Source organism: Saccoglossus kowalevskii, chromosome 8, assembly GCF_978046115.1.
Source record: "Saccoglossus kowalevskii chromosome 8, keSacKowa6.1, whole genome shotgun sequence".
NCBI lineage: Eukaryota > Metazoa > Hemichordata > Enteropneusta > Harrimaniidae > Saccoglossus > Saccoglossus kowalevskii.
This window is the reverse complement of record NC_140648.1, coordinates 19438084-19462340: the sequence shown is the minus strand read 5'-3', so window position 1 is coordinate 19462340 and position 24257 is coordinate 19438084. Positions and strand designations below refer to the sequence as shown.

The 24257-nt window shown below is 35.9% G+C and overlaps 1 protein-coding gene across 1 annotated transcript in view; it reads right to left on the bottom strand.

Moving 5' to 3' along the window:
- Window positions 1-18481, bottom strand: part of LOC100369660 (glutamate receptor ionotropic, NMDA 2A-like) — a 29562-nt gene extending 11081 nt beyond the window's left edge. The window contains exons 1-3 of the mRNA XM_085502310.1: window positions 17811-18481; window positions 3742-4494; window positions 785-987 (exon numbers count right to left, since the gene is read on the bottom strand). Coding sequence (XP_085358436.1) covers window positions 785-987; window positions 3742-4494; window positions 17811-18308 — 1454 coding nt within the window. The 5' untranslated portion in view covers window positions 18309-18481. The remainder of the gene's footprint in view (window positions 1-784; window positions 988-3741; window positions 4495-17810) is intronic.
- Between the last annotated feature and the right edge of the window lie 5776 nt (window positions 18482-24257).

The following is a 24257-nucleotide window of genomic DNA, read 5'->3' as shown; positions in this document are numbered from 1 at the left end:
ACAACTCTTAAATTCGTGCCTTTTTTGATGTCCGTCGACATGTTCATGTTTGACAAGCACTCGACTCATTCAGGTTTATGCAATTTGAATAAATGTTTGGTAAATTGACAAAATATCGAATACTGTTTTTTTTCTTCTGCACGAAGTCCCCCTTGGATAGAATACTGTTTTACTTTGTCGGTATGTGAAGGATGTTACAGTTCTAGACTAATTGGTTAGCTTCCTTCATACTCGTAACATGAACTCGAATATAGAGAAATGGGATCGTTAATTACAGTGAACCCAAATTATAACGAGTTTTTCCAGGAAGTGGTAAAGGCTTCTAAAGACACAGGTTCAAGTTACTCTTCATTAACATAAAAGCTTGGCTGTTAAAATTATTGGAACTCGTGTTGAGTGAATAATCCTAGTAATGAATGATAAGGTGTTTTAGATTGATGAGACAAAACTCTATTCGTGCATGTGCCGGAAACCTGAACAGCATAATTAATTAATTAATTAATTAATTAATTTATTTATTTATTTATTTATTTATTTATTTATTTATTTATTTATTTATTTATTTATTTATTTATTTTCTGTCCAACATTTCATTGTGTTGCTCGATACAGAATCTTGCGTTCTTTGTTAATCAGTTTAATTATTTGGCACGAACCTGTTTATTTTAAAGATCGAAAGAGCTTTTCACTTTTTGTATTCACTCAGAGAACACAGTAGGGTCATATCGATTGATAAACAAATGCATATTATGTTATCGTGACATTAACAGACAGTATTTACCAACCCCGTTTCATCATCAAGTAGTCGACAGCGAACCCCTGCGGTGCACTCTTCTTCGTTCAACTCTATGACACTAACGTAAGAACCTTCTGTGATTGTCGTGAACGTAATATGCCGATGCGGCGTTAATCCCTCTGGTTGCTGATGCAGACCACCCATCCACGTGATGTCGTTGATTACTAGTCCGTGTCTGGTCCAAACTCCAACCTGAAATCAAAACATAAATGCAGGTATTAATTATGGGTCATAATCGTGGTTTATAACGGTTTTACCTGCCAAGTGCACTGGGAATATATTTGACGGATGTGCTGTGAGCGAATTAAAATCATAAAAATGCACCTGTGTTTATTTTTGGAGTGTAATTCCCACTGCAACTGCAGGTGGAACACACATAAACACATTATTCGTAGGTGACAAAATCACCTCACCAAAGAAGGCAATTCCAGAAGCTGAGCGGAATCTTTTATCGTATCAGGAGAAGCAGTCTTAGGCCAACATATGGACACCACAGTGGAACGGCGGACGCGATAGTAACATCGTATTGTGAGGTTGCTCGATGTTACAATGACACTTATGTTATCGCCATTTGATAAGAATCTGAGGCGCTCAAGCGGGGACACCCTTATATGACACTGACTTATTTTTATATTAACACGATTGCATTGAATAACTGCCTACTAGAGAAGAATGTTGAAACTAGTGATATTCATCGGTCAAGTCGAACGTCACTTCTCTTACGTGTATAGTTATATATCAACTTGTAATCATTAAATAATTACAAGAATTATTTTATCCATGCACAGTAGCAATAATATTAATATAAGTATGTATATTATTTCATTCAAGAATATTAGTCGAAGTGTTGACTTTGATCATGTTGTAGCTAAACAAACAAACAAATTAATTATTCTTGTTCATGTTGCATCATCTGCATAGCAAATATACAAGGATATAGTACATTTCTGAAATACAAATATTGAATGTTGGATTAATACAGCTGCACGATGCTGACTGATGGTTACTGCATTTACGATGTTTCACTTTTACGTGGGTCACTGTTCAGGTTGACAAGACACTTCTACACAATGCAGACGATGTCTAAAGCAAACGATAAAACACACGCGTGACTAATTGATAAACAATTTTCCACATCGTCACATAAATATATCAAATTAATGAATTCTAAATATTTATCTCATCCATCTATCTATTCCATACGCAGAACTAGTATTTAGAGATTCAATTCCCCCGTTCTTATCCACTGTTAAGAAAGGTATGTCAGTTGTAAACGTTATAAAAGTGACACAATGTTACACACTGTATATTATATTCTGTATATGGCAGATTGCATTATATTACGGCAAGTCCGTGGATAAAATCCTTATGCTACTTACTTCGCGACAGTAATCAAAACCTACATCGATCGAGACGTTTCATAGACATCTGTGTTGCATACATAATTTCAACTAATGATCAAAGCTGACGAGTGTAATGTCTAGAAATGCGACAATCATGATTAAAACCAGCGTTTCCTTGACTGCCTCAGCAGACATGTAGCACATAATGTTCTTATCAATTGAAATGTTATTAGGGGAAGGTAATTTACCTTTAGCCTCAAGACAGGGAGTCAAATGATAATTTTCAAAACTGGTTTTCTATTTTCTGTTTCTGCTCAAATATCCAATCTTAAACTAGAACCGAATGCTGAATATGGCATAGAATAAGTCATTAAGTTGTCTTAAATATCATAGTATCTGCACATAACTGAAAATTCTGTTCGTATTTTTACACTTCAATTATTAATTTTTACGCCAGAATATCGTTTGTTGTACCTACCTTACACAATTCGTGTTATATCTCACGGGCTATAATAACCTTTTGCATATTTCGTTTTAGTGAAAAATATGCTCGTACCTGAATACAGAAAATAATTCACACAGCGAAGTTATATTTGCAGAAACAGCGGGTACGGGCAAATATAAAGTACATCATATACACATGATGATCATGCGTCTTCAGTTTCGCAGCTAGAAGATTTGACCCTAGGGATGACCGTTACTGGCATCAATCATGATATTGCCCTAGAAATCTAGTTAATTTCCTGTCTTGTGACAACCTACAAATGGGATTTAATCGCAAATTTCCACCTGGCGGTATCTTACGATTTCAAATGAATGGAAAATGGTGTGCGCTGAAAAATAAATCGATTCAGCGACTGCATTAGGCCGCGCGCCACTGAGCTAGATACACGTCATTGTTGCATCGCGCCAAATAGGGATAATACCTTCCGCTAAGTAGTTAAGCACAAAAGCACATCACGCGATGCATTGTATCTAGCGTCCGGTTCTGTTATTATTAGACATTCGAATGAACTGTCTTGCGATGATAGTGATGCCTCGAATATTCAACTACACATATGCAAACGAGATGCACTCTGGGAGACCGACATGCTAAGCTCAGTGTGACTCACACGTAGTTTTGCTTTACTATAATTGGTCGTAATGATATTTCTGAATGAGTGATTCCATATGCTTCACGACGACTACAGCTACAGGCAATTGCATACTTCCTTTAAGTTCCTAGCACGTTATCGATCGCAATGAGTCTCTGAAAAATGTATTCACGAATATGGCCATGGCTGTCAGTATCATGACTGTTAAACCAGTATGTTGCAATGTTTTGCTGCACTCAAAGATACGAAAGCTTTCCTTGGGTAGGAAAAAAAAATCAGCACATTGTTTTAAACGCTACAATTTATATATGCCACTGTGCAATTGTGTGTACGCGTATATGATCCGGATATTAAACTCATTAGACCATGCCACATGCATGTTCTCGGTTGGGTATCTGTTTTATTTTAATAATTCATCAGTGACATTTGGGAGCGAGATGCATTCCTATGATAATTAAAATCAAACATGCGTATAATAATTTAAAAAAGAAGAAGACCAATCGTCTTACCTTGTCCCATCGTCTTGAGATTGGTACATTCATTATAACAACTTTGGGGTTCTTTAGGTTACCCTCAATGTCGAACTCGTAATCATCATCAGAATCGTCCGTATCGGGTGATGTAGACAAATACTTTACAAACTTATTGAGCGACTCGGGCGGCCTGTGGTTGCTCTGCCAACAGGATTTTGTGAATTCAATGTCTTTTAGAGTTTCTCTGTGTCCCATGCTTCTCGCATATCTATCAAGTCCATTCAAGTAAATCTTGGTAGAATCCTGTATTGCGCGTTCCACATTGTAAGATTTTTCTCTGTATTTGACTGCTAATAAACCAGTTGGGAACTCATCGGGTATTTCCCCAGCCCCGTTTAGGTTTCGGAGAATTGTCTCGGCACCTATCCACACATTTCCATGCTCCATCATTCCATGTTCATTAGATTCATCCATTATCAATTGTGCCTCTTGTTGTGAGCTGAACAAAAGCACGATGGTGCAGTCGCTCTCGATAATAAGCTTGACCTGGGCTGTCAGATTGTGTTCCATGTTGATCTCGATTTTATCACATATCTCCCACTCCTGGTCATACGACTCGGCGTATTCAAACAAGAGATTTTCCATACTGCTAATAAATATATCATGGTCTGGGATCATGGTAGTCACAATTATAAAGTGGTACCAATCATAGTATTGCAAAAATGCAAGCATGGCTTTGGCTTGGTCCTTCATGGATGCTCCCACATGTAAATAACTGGAATGAGATGTCTGCAAAAACAAAACAAAAACATATGAATTTAATAGTCGAATGGGTTAATTTTGACCAGGAGTATATTAGCTGTCTTCTGGTAAGGCAATTTAACAGGAACATTATGTTAAAGTATTCTAATATTCACACAATAAAAAATCAAAACTAAGTGGCCTGTTTTGGGAACGAGTGATAAGTTGTACTATAATGAGTATACGGTTAACGTGGTCTAATATGCCCATCCATGTCAATCAAAACAGTGACTACATTCCCTGGAGTTACTTGAACTCGCTGGCATATTATATATTTATAACCGATCGGTACATGTTCAGGTTAAGTTTAATGAGAACACGGGGAGCATAAACAGCAGAATAGATTGCGAAACGTGACAGTATTGCTTTGTAGAAATTTGTATTTATGGGAATATTATTATCAAGAGAAAACACAGATTGTGTTGTTATTTTTGGTAGAATTTTGTTATGGAGTGTGCTACTCTTGTTTCAGTTACAAACATCGTTATTTTACTTCACTGTGAGTTCTTTTGTATCGGAATATTTTTTTCAAAATACATATTTTGCGTGATTATGGATTCCCTCGCCTATAGATGTTTTCCCCCCAATTCATGGTAGAACAGGCTGACGCATTACATGACTTATTCAAAAATTATATGTTTTCGAGTAACCACAAAAATGGTCTAATACAAATACCCATACGGTATACAAATAAACACAGCAGAACACGATGATAGATACAATAAAGGGGATTCACACGAGCTGTACCACCAGAAAGGACGCAATAGACAGCTAAATGTGGGAATCATTCTGACATGCTGACGTCAAACTACGAGACAATGTTGTTGAATTATAAATAGAATATTATCCCACTGACAACTCACATCAACTCACGTGGAGTGTGCTTTTACGTAAGTTGACAACGAAGCGGAACGTCGATTAACTAAATAATAGAAGTGATTACGTAGTTTATATGGCGTTGCAAATCAAACGGCATAGATCAAAATCCAGACAAAGTGTACTAACGAGGACGGAGATTGATAGCATTGATGAACTGTACTGTTGCAATGCATAAGTGTATATGCCATCAAAAGCAACCTCAACATTCTCAACATTGATCCTAATATTCTTGTACATCCGTATTGTTACCTAGTCAAATTTGTACGATCACTTCAATTTCGATTTATTTACAAGTTTGCATTTGAAATAAAGACAGAGGTAAATTCAGTTTCGACCTAAAAACTCGTGTATATAACATGTGAACTACTTGCATATTACTACAATGCATATTTCAGCAAACATCAATCTATATCTCGCTACTCGAATTTTCAGTCTTTGAAGGTTTCAACTCTCGACTTAAATTCGCAATCACTATGCGAACATCGACAGTGGATCTGTGTAATTGCATGAAGTACAGGTTTGCACTTAATCCAGTGAAATATACACATACCTTGACACGGGACTGATCAACGTCCAGTGATGCTGATTGTATAGTTGGAATATATTGATTTATTATAAACAAAAATATTTTTAAATCTTTTGTTCAACATACACACTTTTCACAATTTTTAAAAATCGTCTTAAAGTAATCTACTTATTCTGTGCAGATGTTCAAACAAGCAATCGATGACGAACAGCTCATTATCTTTAAAATCCAGACATGTGGGGGCTGGTTGCGTGAGTGGCACATCATTCAGCGCAGCGAGGCTGATTACGACAACAAATTTGAACAAATAAAAATCTTTAAAAAGTTATGTGATATATAAATCAAGATAATGCAGGAACAAATTTAGAGTGAAGAAATACAAAATTATCCTTGTTCAAAATATTATTTATACTTTCATCATAAAACACGTGATATTTAATTAATAAGCGGGTGATGAACGTCGTTTTGTACAATTCACCCGTGACCTTTCCATACGATTATTCTACTTAGAAAGTACAATCTATACAATACAAAATTTATAAAGTAATACGCGTGGTCACATACATTGATGGATAAATAAGACGAATATTCTTAGAAACTGGATATCGAAAACAAAATGATCTCCCAGGGGACACTTACAGCCTTCCTTGTTGAAGGTGTGGAAATGTTTTCTAAGTGGTTATGGTTGGTTGATTAGTTAGAGATAAGCCATAATGTATTCATAGTATGTATAATTGGAAATATGTGACAGGCGCTAGCGATTCTGTGTTACACTAACACCCGTTTGTTGAATCTCATTATATTGCATTCATCATAGTACATTTAGCATTATGGTGAATGAGTTAACCTTATCGTAATTTATTGGTATACGCATGCCTTAGTGCGTAACTACGGGCTAAAAATATTATTCGAGATATTAGCACTTTATCATCTGCCCATAGGTCATTCTCTGTAATTCGCGATGCAGATAATCTATGCAAAGTAGTTAACATATACGATCATATTTCTTGCGAGTTAGGGTATCCATTTCCTTGTTTTCAATCAAAGGTTATCATTTCTTTCCTTTGCACACTTTATTGAATATGAAAGCTCCATGGAAACAACCACGAGTAAAAATAGATCTGAATAACATGCTAGTAGTCGTATTTGCATATTTACCATAAATCGCATCATTGTTTATTCCTGGCAATACTGTATGAACATTTATGACGGTAGATGTATTATCTATCGTTAATGCTTTCGCTGACGGATGTGGTTAAACTCATCGTTTATTTTTCTACATGAAATTCTACATGGAAGTAATTCACGAATTTCAATAATTTCGTGACTTTGCGCGAACTGCGTGATATTTTTTTCAACGTTGTACCTGGTTGATCGTTTCGCAGTTATTACGCTTTAATTCCAATCTAATAAGAACAAATATTCAGCCATATCACATCATGATTTATTCAATTACTTTGACATTACAATATGTGTGTTCATCGTTCAGCGTCGTTATTTCCTGACACGCGCACTTCGGCTGAGAGAATATCGAATAAGATCGATGGTATAACTCGGTCATGTCTCGTCCGTAGCATAGTATATGTGATATAAAACTAACACCACGTGTCTAAACATACTACATATATAGCTATGACTAATAAAGGCCTAGAGTTTTTTTTTTTCGAACGACCATTTTAATATGTGTGATGCCTTGCGGTACATGCTTTCTAGTGATGCGTTTTAGAGTGTTAACGCATTCCCACCTCCCTATTCTTGAGTGATATACGAATTGCATGCATGTGACGTAATCTAGTATGCATGAGGTGTCGCTAATATGATATCAAACATACACAACTAATGTGATTCTTTCTCACGTGTTAATTATGAAGTCAATTCACAGAAACATATATTATTAACTGATAGATGCAGATGACATATAGATGTAACAAAAAGTTGGCACGAAATATATAATGCAATCGACGGTTTTAATTACTTTACACTGATCTAAAGTGTACATCTTTTAAACGCACACACGTGAGATGATTATCTGCAAAACTCAATTTGTTAGTTTGACCTTACTAAATAATTAGGGTTGTTGCAATCGGCTCTGACAACGTACACATATTGGGAACGTACGGCACCATAAGTATTATTTGTATTACTGAAATATGGCACATATCATAAATATAAAAACATATGAAGAATAACAGTCATTCCAATTTTTTATGCCAGAAATATTATATATATTATATTTTTCAGACGTTCATCGACTAGAATAGACCTTTTCATGACGTCCAAAAAATCACACATCCAAGTATTCACCAGTGTTACAAATTCACATACAACGATAATTTGTTTGAATAAACGACATGAAAATTCTCCCATTCTCTCTTATAAATTGAACTGAGAACGCATTGAAGTTAAACGCATTGAACATAGATATGTGAATACACATTCAATACACTTTAAACAATAATGGCCGCCGCAATCTCATTAAGAGCGAGAGATCAACGAGACTTGTGTATGTCCCTCATATAATGTATCTACCACCGTTCAATACTTGTTTTTAATAGTCTAGCGGGCACGATTCGATTTGACAGCATGGGTGTATGTGACAAGCTCTCTAGGGCGGATTAGTTGTATCATTTGACATCAATTTATGTGAAAGCAATTCAAAAAAAAACGGGAAACTGAAAGGTTAAACATAGGGTCAGTAAAGAAGTTAGCCACGTACATCCGAATGGTAATATGATCATGTAGGACAATTTAAGCAAATTGAAAGCGAGAATATTACCTTGTAGGGAGCAGCAAATCGCTTAATATGTTTAGGATTACATGTGACCCGACGTAAATGAATTGAATGTAAATTTGATTGAAATAACTGTGCACATGTGTTATTAGGCTAACTCGGTGAAAAATTTCCATTTGAGGTTTTCAATAAAATAATATTGCCCATGGCTATCGAGGGTGGGTGTCCTAGTTTTGTGTTTATTTGTTAAATCATTTCACGAAATGCAATATTCTATCTTACGCCCCAGACGAGCAAAGTTCATTTTGCTAATGCGCAGACAGTGTAAGGTTATTTGTCTTTTGCCCTTGAGAACATAAGTTTATTATATATTAATAGCTACATTGCAGTTTGCAGAAGCAATGTGTTTGTCACTCGAGCAATGTGAATACTTATTTTTCAGATCTTCTGATTTATTGTATCATTTTAACACAGTTTCAAATGTGATATACAGAAGCAATCAATTCGTGGTCAAAAGGTTAATTCTGTTACCTATGATTCAAATGACAACCGAATTATTTTATCCAGTACAGTTTATTTTCAGAGTCTTGGTAACGTGAAATCTGAAAATGACATGAGCAATAAACCGGCTGCTACCATCATCTATTGTCAAACACAAACGACAAACAAATTGCTTTTCGTCATTTATTCCAGGTAAGTCTGTTACAAAGGCATATATTTACATATGCTATACTAACTACATTATAGTTTTGCGTGTGGTAGAGTTCATGACCTTATATATCAATATATAATGCAGTATTATAATCGAATAAATTACAGGTTACTTTTGTTAAATTCAATAAAGATTATATCTAATACGGTTAATACAGGTGAAATCTTGGAATGTTAGGTCCGTAGTTATCTTAAAACGGTTCTGTGCCTGCATGGCATTCCGATTGACATACTTCTCATCGAAACGACGTTAATGCGCAGAAAACGTCTGTTGACTGATTATTATAAATTGTGTCGTAATTGTCTGAATAGTGCTTTCGATAAACATTGCACAGTCGCGTCAATGGAATCTGGAAATGCAAAGCAATGTGTTTCACTGACTTTCTGCCGCAGAGTCATGTCTCGAAAGTGTTGTAGTATCAGAGAAGTGATTGGTTGATTTAGAAATAAAAATGATTTGATTTTGATTAACTATTTTTGAAATGTTTATAATTAGTTGCTATGACAACAAAGGTCTTGTATTTTACTGGAAACATGTATTGTCACGAGGAGTCTAGTACTAGTCTAGTACGAATTACGTGTTGTACACAAGAGATGTAATTTTGTATTTATTTATTATCGTAGTGTAATCTAACAACAACCCACATTCAGAGGTAGGAGTTATAACCCTGAGTTAAACGTACTTAACACGAAACCTGCAAATATCTGAAAGTGGGTCTTGCTACGTGCCCCAGATGTCGACCCTGGACTTCACTGGATGAGTATCTGGGTAATCAATGTACGACGATTGACACAATAGACTTTTAAGTCATATGGTCGTTATTCAAAAGTTGGGCAGCATGTTTCTAGTTTGCTGCCCAGCAGAAGGGGTCCACGCTTTGAATGACTCTGAGGTCTGGTGAGTGGAGCCATGTACTACTATGACCAAACCGATTAACATTGAGGTCTGAAGCCAAACTTGAAAGGAAGACTATTGAAACAGCTGCGAAGGTAGAGTTTGATGCTTCATTTCGTTAACTCTAGTTACTACAGCTTGACAAACGTAAATTTCACAATTTCGGGTACAGAACATTCTTACACTCACACCAGTTAGTCCTGGAATTTCAGTTATTATACTATGTTTGCTAATTTATAGAATTTATTATTTTCTTGGCCAGTTTATTTATATGATATTTTTTTTCAAATGTTGGTCATTACTAATATTGCTGTGTGTGTAGTGCGTAATTTCGTAACCGGTATCTGCGTTCGTGCGTAGTGAAGACCGCGTTTAATAAGCATAATTGTTGTACTTAGTAAGCTATGGTTCCACGCAGTTTTTGTGTTGTATCGAATATGTAAGCCTGACCAGTATACATACTTGTTTCTATTTATAAATTACATATATGTATAATTGTATTGAGCTATATTGTTCCCACAGTCTATAAACAGTCCCCGTGGTAAACAAATTGTGTTATTTTAAATTTGTTAAAAACCCGCACACGAGGTGGTAAAAATCTCGAAATATCTGACTCGATTCACTCCTACTAGATTACAGTACTACTTTCACGTGTTAAATCTCGATGCAATGCGGGGATCATGTAACCATGTGCGTCATAGAGAATGCAATTTGCATAACCCGCCCAGTTGTTTACTAGGTACACAGCTGTTTTATCATTTTAATCGCAGGTGTTAATCCCATGTGCTATCTTTCGCTACACTATTATCTGTTTTGAAAGAACTTATTGGCATTGGGAAAGGAAGCAACTCAATCTATTGAATGCAGTTTTTTGGATTTGATTTACTGAACGTGAAATACTATACTTGTAAACTAATACAGTTACGGTAATGCTAGGTTCACTCAGGCATAAGTGCGTTTCGTTCGTTTCCACCAAAACACACAATGTGAAACCTGACATTTTTAGTTGCCTCTTCTGCTGGGCGTTTTCTCTCAAAATAAAATTATGCACGAACGTACTTCACTAATTATGAAATTTTAGTTTTTATTGTCGTTTTAGGTTTTAACTTTAAGTACTTAGACTTCTATTAGCACAATGAAAATAGTCAATTAAGAGTGAAATCAACTCAACAAACTGTGCGTTTGTTTGTTGACTGGTGACAGATATATTCCGAGCAAGTCCCAACTTATGAGGGCTGATGACGATGTGGTCACGCAAAGAGAAGTCATGCCAGAGCATGTTGTCATCAGATACGTGAGCCTAGCCTGACCTGTGTGTCTTATTCGGGTCATTAATGACACTGACAAATACCAAATAATTCTAAAAGATATACATGATTCTATGAATATGGAAATCCCTTTTTTTTAGTTCCGACAGTGGGATGATCACCATTTCGACTCCCCTTATTGGACCTGTCTTCATAGATTCGCCTTTCAGGACAGCGTTCTACTCGGTTGGCGCTGAAAAAAGCCGAACCATACAAGTTAACTGGCTTAGTAACCGCTAGTGTCTGTTTGTGTGTAAACATACGCCAATAAAGTAAGTATTGTTGCAATGTTTTACACACTATAAAATCTATACAAGTTGCATTTCCCATAAAACAATAACGCATATAGTTTTACAATGATTTATTCGCGTACATATTTTGCATTGTGATCAATTCGTCTTTATTTCTACAGTCCCCAAATGATCGTATAATAATTTAGAACATAACACTTACAACATTAGTACCATGCTTCATAAACACACCTAGCAGCCTGAGATGAATTCATGCTTTCTTGTAGTTTTTTTATGAGGAAATTACGCTGAACTGTCATTAATTAAGTGTAAGCTAACATCGCAAATGTATCTTTTATATATTCATGGTTGTGTACGACAACTAAAAAATACCGTACCCCACGCTTTCTGATTGTCGAAATAAGGGATTCCGAGCACCACGTATTGATTTAGCACGCTTGAGTGGCCATTTTCTCTGTTATAGACACGGAGCCGCTGTTTTAAAGAAAGTACTTTTTTACAGAGAAATCAGGACTACACTAATTTTGTTGCCCACGGTTCTCTGTAAAATCTCTGCAATTAGGTTATATTGGCACAATCATTATAGAATGCATCTGATGCGGACATAATCGCCAAGAATGATTACCGAATACAGCAGTGACGCCAGAAACATGGTGACATCCACAATTCAAATCACACAATCGTACTTGAATTTGAGATGTTGCCAAACTGGATACACTGCAAAAATCAATATTCTCGCACACAAACTGCAAACAGGAGTTTACTCATTGCGGTCGCCCTAATACAGATCCTAACTTAGTTTGACATGTTAGTGGTGATTACTTATTTCCATAGCGTCACAGATTTAAAAAGTATTATATATAGCAATAAGTGTTCTAAATTCTCTTTTCGGAAATGCAATTGTGTCTATATCTGTGTAGATAATCAATAATCTCAGTCGGGGAATGACGTCGTACTGCAGCGATATCATCGTTATAAAGGTGACAGTGATATCAAGAGATTGTGATTTATTCAAACGCACTTGTACTTGATACGATACTCGGATAATGATAAGGTCGCTACCCATTTAGTGGATCAGGAATATATATCCTAGGCACCAGATAAGAACGTTAATCGCATTCGTGATTCTGTACACGAGCTCATACATACAGTATTTGTTTGGGTTCGACTTATTTTCAGTGAAACGTAATCCGACTATCGCAAACCTAAAGATCATTAGTAAACATTGTCAATCACACATGAAAGCATACCACTTGATATTGACTCATTTGTTCAAACAGCGTGTTTGTTTCATTGCAAAGATCTGACAAACAGCACTACGTGTGTTTAAAGAGCGATACTGTGTCAATATCGCACACTTTTGAGTTGTCATCAATCCTAAACCATTCAACACGGCATAGAGACACTCAAGTTCAAGTGTAACAAAATAAATGTTATTATTTACTTTGCGAAGCTAAGCAAATCTCCATGTGCTATGGTTTTCCGGTCACGTTGCGGGAGATCTTCCCAGATTTTCCATTTGCGATTGAGTTTAAACCACGATTGAAAATTAATACTCAGTTATTAGGTGCGCGTTCGGGAATGTTAATTAACAATATTGACCTTTTCCATTGCCTTCTACTCGAAGATCGAATTGTCAAGTCTCCGGCATTTGTAGGTATGACGCCGTATGATTATAATGTGATGCCTTTGGTGTCACCTTAATAAGGTCCCAAAGTGCTTGAAGAGATGCACCCAGACATACGCCGAACATGACTAATTAGTGTGTCGACCTAGGCGTGATAGAAAACGATTTTAAGACAGTACAGATTTCGGTGTTGAAATATTTTGTTTTGAACGCCAGGTAAAGTGTTTTTTTTCTCAATTTAAACAAACACGCAAAAGCAATGCCCGATGCCGCACTGAGCATCAATGCTTCTGATAATCAAGAATGCCTACAGCGAGCCATTCTTTTGATATCAACTAAGTTCTTAACACATAATATACTAAAATAATCAAGCCATTTTGTTTAGTATAAGATATGAGTAAAGTGATTCGACAACTTGTTCAACAGGTTATGTTTGTACTCAGGATTGTTTCACCCGTTCAGACATACGGGCTGAATTCGTTTTCGTTTTGCAATCGTTAGAGCAATCCCAAGATGGCTAGTATGACAACGTCATTGTTCTGTTCCTAATCACACAGATACCTAAGAATATGTAACGATTGAACTGCAAATCACAATTTTCGATTCAAGAAATCGATTTTCGATATACAGTTACTCTAATATATTAAACATTTATCGATTACCAGTCTCCAATTAACGTGATTACTCACTCGTTTCCACGTGCCCTGTGTGATCTATACAGCATATTCCTACTGTCGCAATGATTTATGGGTAAATGAATAGCAAAAATCGGGAGGACACGTTTACGTGTCAAACTGATCGGACGAAGAAACGATTGTAAAACGTGAGATCATAAAAAAAGACATAAACATGAGTATCTCTCATGAGTCTCATATATGGTGAGACTTTAATGCTCGGGACATTTACCTGACAAATAAATATTCTTGTACAAGAATCTATTTTTGAACGAACTGTGATGGAATGAAAAAAGCATGGGTGAGAATAATGATGATTTAAATGCTGTTTTTCTTGGAACTAACGTTTTCCTCCACAGACGTTGAATTTCGTCTAGGTATGATTGAGTTTTACTTGTGTACATATATTCCAAGCAATACTGGCTGAACCAATGACAGATCAAATATTTAAACACTTCAGTCTCTGGATGCAGCACGAATTGCCAATTTGTAAACAGTACATCCTGCAAATTTTCGCCCAACCAATCAAATATTAAACTATTTTTGTCTCTTGATGCATGAAGAATTGGCAAACGACGATAATTGGTCTACATATTTTACCCGGGAAATGATTTTTAGAGGGAAATTTTTGACTCTAATAACCTATAAATAAAACATTCATGTCGTTATCGTGTTTTATGCTCGATACATTCACTGAAAGATATGTTCACTCCTGACGTGTTTGCTCTGATGAGATGCTCGTTGTACCTATGTGATGTCAAGCACACTCGTTTTTTATCTCCTGTGTCATGGTTGGGTTTTCAAGCGTGAGCTTAAATAGCTACGAGAAATAAAACAAGAAAAAGTAACGGTAACGAGTTATATAGAACTGCCACTCACGTATTTGTCTCCGATGAACAAAACCGTATACTACATCTACGTAATATTGTGTTGCCGTAATTCATTACAGCAGTATCGTTTAAAAGGTATATAATAATGAAATGTCGGTAATTTCATAGCTGTAAGAATTTATCTTTTTACGTTGGGTTATATTCAGCCAACTCGACCAAACATGTCAAATGATTAATTATCAAAAAATGCAGTGCAATTATGTTTGATATTTTGTATAATGTGATCGTGTTGTGCCAGATAATTTAATTAGTTTACCGTCGACTGATAAAAATAACTATATGAATCGCGAATGTTCACGCCTTTATTTGCTTATAGATTATTATAAAATGAATGACGAAAATAATATTTCGTTAAACTATGTATCGTAATCCGATGAATTTATACATTACTCCACGTCCCAATTTACTATTATGTTGACAGTCTTTCTACTATGTATTTATAAATATAAAGTTTTTATTAAAATGTCTACCTTCGAATGTAAACATGACTATTTCTCTACAACATTTTTTCAGTGTTTCAAAGAAATGGATTGTAGCTCGCGCAAAATTACATTATTGTGAATTGCAACCAATGAAGAAACAGTGTTTACTATTCAAATAGATTATTGCAATTCATTAAGTATTCAATTCATTACGTAACCTATCAATTTTATCATTATATATGTTCTTTTTAAGAGCCTACTCTTCTATGTTAATCATACTGACATCAAATGACCTCTTTCAGGTGACTATAAGAAATTTATGTTCAGCATTGTGTTTCAGAGTGATATAAACGGATGAATACAAAACACCATCAGAGAAAGTAGACCCCTATTTACCACCCTTAAAACCCAATTAAATCACCACACATCTTTCATTGAATTATAACACAAAGAGTGTTACGCGACTTGGCACACTAATTTGGTACAACAAAATAGATCATACACGTTGAAAATAACAGGTGTTTAAAGCGGACATTGCCAAAATAATACTAGTGGGGTATATAGTATTTGACATAGTGGACGTGGTTAACAGAAAAAAATACAGTATGTTCCATATGAATGTGCCAGGTAATCACGTCAGGAAAACGGTGGAGTATTCCATTGTGAACATTTATCAAAACTCTCCACTTTCTCTGATAAAAAACAAGCAGCTTCAACATAAACTACATTTGGCGATATATATACTACACTAGTTTAAACTAGTTGCTTACGCAGGTTGCTTGATGTGCACATGCTCAACACCAGAGCCTATCACGCGGAAAGAGCTTTTTATGACTTCCGGATGATTGAAATATGTGAAACATAATTATAGATCAATCAATCTCTTCCGTTTCCGGTTACATTGGTTACCTCTTCTATATCGCATCATTGTTTAATGACCACTGACTGAAATCCGCTATCTCTGGTAAATTACGAATATGAAATCCCCAAATGGCTCTCTAAAGTAGAGAGAATCTATTGGTGAATACTCGACGCTGATGCATATGGCATACGGAATTACCCAAATGCCTCTGTGTGAATTTTTCGTAAAGTGCTTGCTTCAAAATGGCCGCTTGTGGGAACATGAATCTAATCGCCTCAATAATCTAAATGGGAATGTTTTAAATAATCTGAGTTTCGATGTTATCTTTCAATTCGCATCGATTCTGACGCTACCACCTTTTCCAGTCGGGGTAAAAAAGGCTAACGGCCTAAACAAGACTTGATCGAGATGTTTCTGACACAAATCCGCAGAAATGGAAGAAGCCGCTGTGCCAATTTGTTAATATTCACTAGGATTGAAATACACATGTTTTAGCATTATGGCCTCCAGGCGGCCTCTGTTTGCAATGTATATCAACTCACAAGGCAATCGAAGATACGGAATATCGACATCTATACTTGCAGCGAATAGTAGGTGTTACGTGATGCTATTTTTATGTGTCAGTAAAATGACACATCTGAACAACCTAATAAATAATGATTGCTTGCGTAGAATAAAAACAAAACAAAAACACAGGCATGTGTAAAAACACTGTCAGAATAAAATAAAAAAAAAATTCGAATATATAGAAAACCTGTTTATTATTATTCATGAGTCGTGATAATATGTGATCGATGTCGTATGCGCACTTTATTGGGTTTACCAAATATATATTACTAAATCGATGAGAAATTCTGCGCCATGTTTAAAATCTATTTGTACATTTACAGATATATAATACTAGCATGTAAATCACTGTAAAAACCGCTTCCTCTGTCGACATCAAGGAGTCGCACATATATAACATACTAAATTGGGGCAGCTCAGTGCACACAGCAAAAAAAAAGTATTTGTATTTTTCACTCGTGCCAGGCATACTGAGGGATGTTAGACAATGCTACTGCAATACGTTTTCGAATCGATTATTCCACGCACGATTAATACGACTGACAATGATTTCCTAATCACACAAAAAATGTTACTGAACAATCACCAGAGCTATTAGATACTTCTTTGATATCATGACTTGTGTAACAATATTCATGAGGCTTACGTTGAGGATTTCGCAACCAAATGTCTTAGTAAGATTGTAAAGAGTGGGATGCAAACGCGTGGAGTTATATATTTTTTTAAACAATCCACAATGACGTGTATATATGCCGTATGCCATTAATTTATATGTTTTCCAAAAAGAACAACTTCCGTTATTTGTATTGCAATTAAAATAATCATTATGTTAGAAAATGCTTTAGTAATCTACCACGTCATTTGAACGAGCCAAAATGTTCTTTCGACAGTGAACAAATGATATTTGAATTCCGTTACGGAAGTTTCTAATGGACTTGGTATTTAGCGACTCGTTAACTCACCTTCGACGCGTGCGCGTCTAGCTTTGTTACTGTAGCCTGGTTAATACTTATCACTGGCAGGTTGATATACTGTGAAATCATAGACACAAATCCTGTCGCAATATGAACATCCACGTAATTTTCCCCTTCAATCGCCGAGATCAGCGCAGTAATTCCTTTTGGTATCATTTTCTGACAGATGGTGTGAATGACGTTCAAATGCTCGGTGAGGTTTATGTACTCGTCCATGATCTCTATTTTAACGTTCGAAAGGCTCGACATGTTGGCCTGCAGTGTGTCAATTGTTTTCTCAATCACGTGTTTATGTTTGGGATCTGTTAACATCGCTCCCAGTAGAAGCACCGTCGGCGATTCGGCATCGCCGCTATCTACACTTGCTTGGTGTACCGGATTTCCTGATACAGCACCTACAGCGCCCGTGTATGTCCATAACAGTAACGCAGCTAACAGTGTCAAACGCAAAGCTTGTACCGTTTCTGGGTTCCAAAATGGCACCATTCCGTTTCCGTCTACTCGATGAAATCAACATTTAGATTCGGGACGATGCTATTCCAAATGCGGCAAACCTGCAAAAAAACCAACGTGTAACTCATCAGTACAACCCGAACACAAGTTGACATCCCATCAGATACAAGGTAGCTGAACAGTGAATGGTTCAAATCCTGAACAGAATCAGCCTGAGAGCGCCAACTTCGCGACCCCTTAAGCGGACGTCGACGTAATCGAAGCTCCCTTAGCCATGCGGTAAAAGCAAGCTGTTGCAGGGCAGTGTGTTGACCTGGTTAGAACAGTGTGTTCACTTTGCTTATCGCAAAACGCTTTTCAATTTGATAATCGGATTCAGCTATGATTGCAAGCTTAAAGCACTAAAAACATTAAACGTACACTCAAATGTACTTATATTTGTTGATGTTTGACCGACACATTCCATCAACAATACTCCGTTAAGTACAAAAATGTAAAACACGAACAATGCACTGAGTGTCAACTAACTCATGATTAAAGATGTTTATTTCTGATGTTACGGATGGGGTATTCAATTTTTAGATTTTTAGAAAATGAGACGCGGACATGCCGTTTAGTGTCACATACACGTTGTTTAATCACCTGCATATGTGGAAACACAGAAGTAGGATTCCTTGTCAACATGGTTGGCCTCGAGTGCCGGTCTTTTGTGAGAGGAATACTGTTGATTGTTTTATGATGTATACGTATGTATATAATTATAAGTACTGTGCTGCGGGTACCTTTGATAACGCTGAAAACACACAGTAAGCGGTATATTATACACGTGATATCGAATCCATTGATTTAATTGAATCGTTTGTTTTATGGATCGGGATTTTACGGCTAATAATTCACAACGCAAACATCACGTAATAACGAAACAACTAGGGCAGGCGTCAAGTTTGAAATTATAGTGTATCTACGTAATTAAAAATCCCAATAATGGTCGATTACTATTCAGTGCATGATTCGGCGCCACGCTGAACGAATTCAAGGTGGACTTTGAATACAGATTATATCACAGTTAGATTACGCAATTGCTAGTGGATTGCTTATTTTCTTTCAAACTCGTATTTATACATTTTGTTGGTTTAATAATACTAATAATAATTTGAAAACAAAAATAATAAATCACAGTTATTTTCTATTTTGAACACTTGGTTACTTAATAACTTGGTGTGGTTTTGTTTAAGATATTATGTATTTTGCTCTGATCAGCATAATCATTACCATATATGAAAAACCACCAACTATAAGATATGTCAACATTTTGTAAACAGTTATTGTGTTGACAAGGGGTCAGATCATGCATATTATTCACTTTGACTTAAATTATTCACTCTCAGCACAGACAAATGCCTCCAGTAATCATCATTTCGATTTTTTTTAAATTGGCTATTGACAGTATAATGAGATTACAAACACACGCGTATTATTTAAACTTATATTTCATGTCGTATTTTTACACAAACAGCAAATGAAATAATTCCATGAATGGCATGTGTGTTTCGCGACGACCTCGCGTTGCTGGCCCTTTTTGTGTCGTCGGCAATGCTGATCAATTTACAATGTTCTGCGGAGAATACCGACAGAAACACACATTCCCACGCGTCATCACATTGGTACTTTACGCCATGAAGCTGAAATAGAGAAAATAAAGTTTGTTTTTGTATGATGAAAAAATAATCAGACCATCCATTACCTAGAAAGAAAATAATTTGCTTTTAGTAAGAGTATGTTTATAAGAGAGAGAGAATGTCAGTCAAAGAAAGAACGGCCGTCACTGTGTCATTTTCCACGCGTAATTCTAATCCGTAATTCGTTTCGTCGATGAAGGTTATTTAATGTTTTCAATCTCGTCATGACTCTCTTGTTTTATCGCCGTAGTTAATCACCGTAAGCATCGCTGTTGAGACTTATCATGGCGACCACGAATAAAGGTTTGTGCAATTATGTCAGTGCTGTGTATAGATATGGGTGCGGGGGTATATCAGGGCTCTGTGCTCAGTGTACTTTCGTCGTGATGACATATATCATTGAAAGCCATTTCCGTTGCACGACTAGATAAAAACAAATAAAATCGAAAGCTCCCAACTGCGTACACGATTCATCACGTTGCGTTTTAAGGAATTCAAGTATATGTATACAAATGTACGTACTGCAATAATGTTTATAGTTTACATTACATCCAAAGTATGTCTCCTTTTTTCCTTTAATAATACCTAATTTGCAAATGGCCGCCAAAATCTCGTTCAGTACGAGAGAGCCGCGAGACTTATTTTTCCCCTCGAATAGTCTTCCATGCATTCAACCGTCATCGTTTCCCCTTCTTCCAGATAATATAGTTACTCGGGTTAGGAAACAAGTGAATGCGATGAAGGTAGAGAATTGAACACCATTTAAAGAAAAACAATCTTACGGCACCCTAAACGAGATATCATGAGGTTTGTGTGAATAAGCTCATCACCCCAGTAATGTTCATGTAAACAGCATGTTGTTAATACAATGCTACCAGAGCAATATTTCAATTTTGTATAAAATTTAACCAGCTGTGTTGAACTATGCCTCGCGTGTTTGCATACGAATTTGAACGTCATGTGTTTATCGACACTGTACTGTAAGTTTCATGACAGGACGACCAATTAGAACAGATATGTAGATATGGTTAAATCCAACATACACGATCACTATACCAAACACCTCGTAATTCACTAATAACAAAGCTTCAGTAGAAGTTAATTCAATAGCATACTCCCCCAAGAATTGAATAATCACGAATAGTAGGGCATTTAATAAAAAGAACGTATATTACAAAATTGAAAAAAAAATCCCACACAATTTATGTCAAAAATATGTCAAGTCATAATTTATAAACATGTATTAATATTGTTTTTTCTATCGTCGAGAAGGAATGAATTGCTCGTCACACAAGGGATATCGTAAATGATTCAATTTTTGAGTTGCAAATTTGTTTGTCACGAAGCCCTATATGCCTTTATATTAATCTTCCGGCGTGGTTATATGTGAATTAACTTCAGCTTCCCGCGACGCCAACAAGGCTGGGAATACCGAAAAACAATCAATGGAACACGGTGGAATATGAAACCTTTTCTATGTACACAGTATTTACGGCGAAAACCGGCACTCTTTATTTATTCTGACGTTTTGGTCAATATTTAAATAATCTGATGTCTTCACGGAATGTCGTAGTTTCAAGTTGAAATTTATTCGATCTACTAAGAATTGCCTAAATTGTCAGTTTCCACCAATGAAGGGGTCACTGCACAAAATCAAATAGAATTTATCTAACCATAATATAAGCAACGGTTTGCATTATTATTCTAATAATTCGCTAAATCGTGGGTCGAGATGTGATGGAAAAATAGATGATGTCTTAGCTAGTCGTGCAATAATCTGTAATATATTCCTCCTCCATATTACACCACAACTTGGAGCAATATTTGATTTGAAACATCTGAAAAAGTTTGCAGTTATCGAGTGCATTGTGGTACTTAGGGCGCGTCTTGAAATAACCTCAAACGAGATTGCAAGTTGGTGGCGTAATAGACAATATTCTGATCTGAGCGAACGCATGTGTATTTGTTAACGCTCCTCCTCAAAATGTACGATAATTAAAACTGATTTATTTAACTTTAGATTCAATAAATAAATTAAAACAAACAAGGTTTTGTCGTGTTTTTCTTTTCAATTTTATTGATTGATCTACCAATATTAACTGCCACGAATCATTTTAATTACGCAATATACAAACGAGTCAAATCAGTATCCTAGGTTACTCGTTTCAAATGGTTGGAATTTAATTATAAATTGAGAAATAGGGTTTTATTGTGTCTCTAGTTTTGAGTGACACTAATTTGTCGAAGAGATCATGTTTCCCGGACACTCAGTTTAAATGGAATCAGCAAAAATAAATATTACCTCATACTTGTGTTGATAATTTCCTGGAGCCATTATAACTCATTACTGTTGACAAGTATGTCTACATTGATATGCGAAATGTTGAGAAGTACAGATGAGTTGGCTTTAGCCGTCCATAGGAAAGAAGCTTTTCAGTCAATTGCAAAACCATAAAATGAAATGACACTCATTTCGTATGATGATGAATTTGGCTGTTATATTTAAGTACCAACAGGCCTTCGGATAAAACCATAAATATAAAGTAAGCTTATATCTAACACATATTTATCATTCGTGGGCTCACAATGACGTAACGACATGCATTAACATGCATTAGCATAGTTACACTGTGTGCGAAAACCAGACGACTAAGTTTTGGGAACACATTAACCTTGAACTCTGGCGACAACACAGCTATGACATTCGGAATACTTTCATCTAATTAGCTAGCCAAGATAATTTGAGTGTGAAATCATTTCTAAATATGCATTCTTGACGGGCCAACTGACGCTTTTGAAATGGATGAAAAGGGAGATGACATGTTATACATTGAGACATGTTCATCCCATTTAGCCGTCGCCATATTCAATTATATATATTGTCTGAGTACCTAACTATGCTATTTGGTTAGTCTATTGTAACATCATGAAATGGAAATCAGAATATATAATCGGGCCCGGGGCGTAATACAAACTATATTATTTGATTATATACTTTGGTTGAAATATTCGCAGCATGAATCTTCAACAATTTCATAACGCTGATTACTCGTATATTCAAGTAAGGTTTGAGGTAAACCGTCCTCATACATAGTATGCCATTCGGATAAGGGCATGTTGTAGGATAAAATCGCCTTTGTTAATCGTGCAATGTTGTATAAGTGCAAAAATAGTTCATGTTTTTTGTTTAAAATTAGGTTTTCGTGTATGAACTATTGTAATTGAAGGTATCCAACAATAGATGTACAATCCAAAACTACTATAATAATGCACAATGAAAAAAATATGAATTACCCTTGCAACTCAAAAGAAAATAATAACACCCATGTTGGTATTTAATTAATACAATATATCTCTTCCAAATGACACTATATCACGCTAACATAAACTAAATTACTCATTTAATCACAAATAGTATTGGATAGCACACGGGTATCGGCATCATAACCTAATAGTATTTATTGTTAAACGTAAACTCGCGCGACTTATGCAACGGAACCCGACAAAAATAATGACGAATTTGTCGTACAATTTTTAGAAACTGTCCTTTGTGACAGCTGTCAATATCCACAATGCTTCGGCACACATTTTAATATGTTAACATAGCCCGTCATGTTGTCTAATCTTGTTCAGCTCCGCTTGAAATCCACTCACCCTTCCCTAATTAGGTTACCCGAGGTCATTATCTAATTTAGAACGATATCGCGTCTGCTCCATTCACTTCAGTTCAATGATCATTACTGAAGCTATTCTACGCCGTATTTTTGTTGGACTAGAAATTAGTTCTAATTTTAGAAAGCCACAATCGTGAAAATTTATTGAAGTAGTAGTAAAAGAGAAAATCATACGCGTATATTATCAGTGAGTTAGTGTCTATTGGCGTCGTGTACATAGTCTAGTATAGTATTACAACTACAGAAACTGACATGGTCTACTGAACTGCTCATTAAGACGTGTTGATTACAAAGTAATGTTCAGGAATTTCCTTACACGTGGCGTATATCAACAATACACATGAATACATCACAATATTGACACCAAATACACATTAACGCGATTAAGTGAATTGCTTTGTGCATGGAGGCGAAGTGATTCAGTCTAATGCGATACGCCATATTCCATTCAGCGTGTTGATTTGTTCGTTAAGTAACCAGTATTTTAGTCATTTGTTATGACGGCGCAACAACATTCCTGATATGCAAATAAGGCTAATTAATATTTATAGAGTGCCTTCAAAACTTCAAGATGACTCGCCATATGTTTACTGAACGAGGCTCTCTCAAACTTCGAAAACAATATTGAT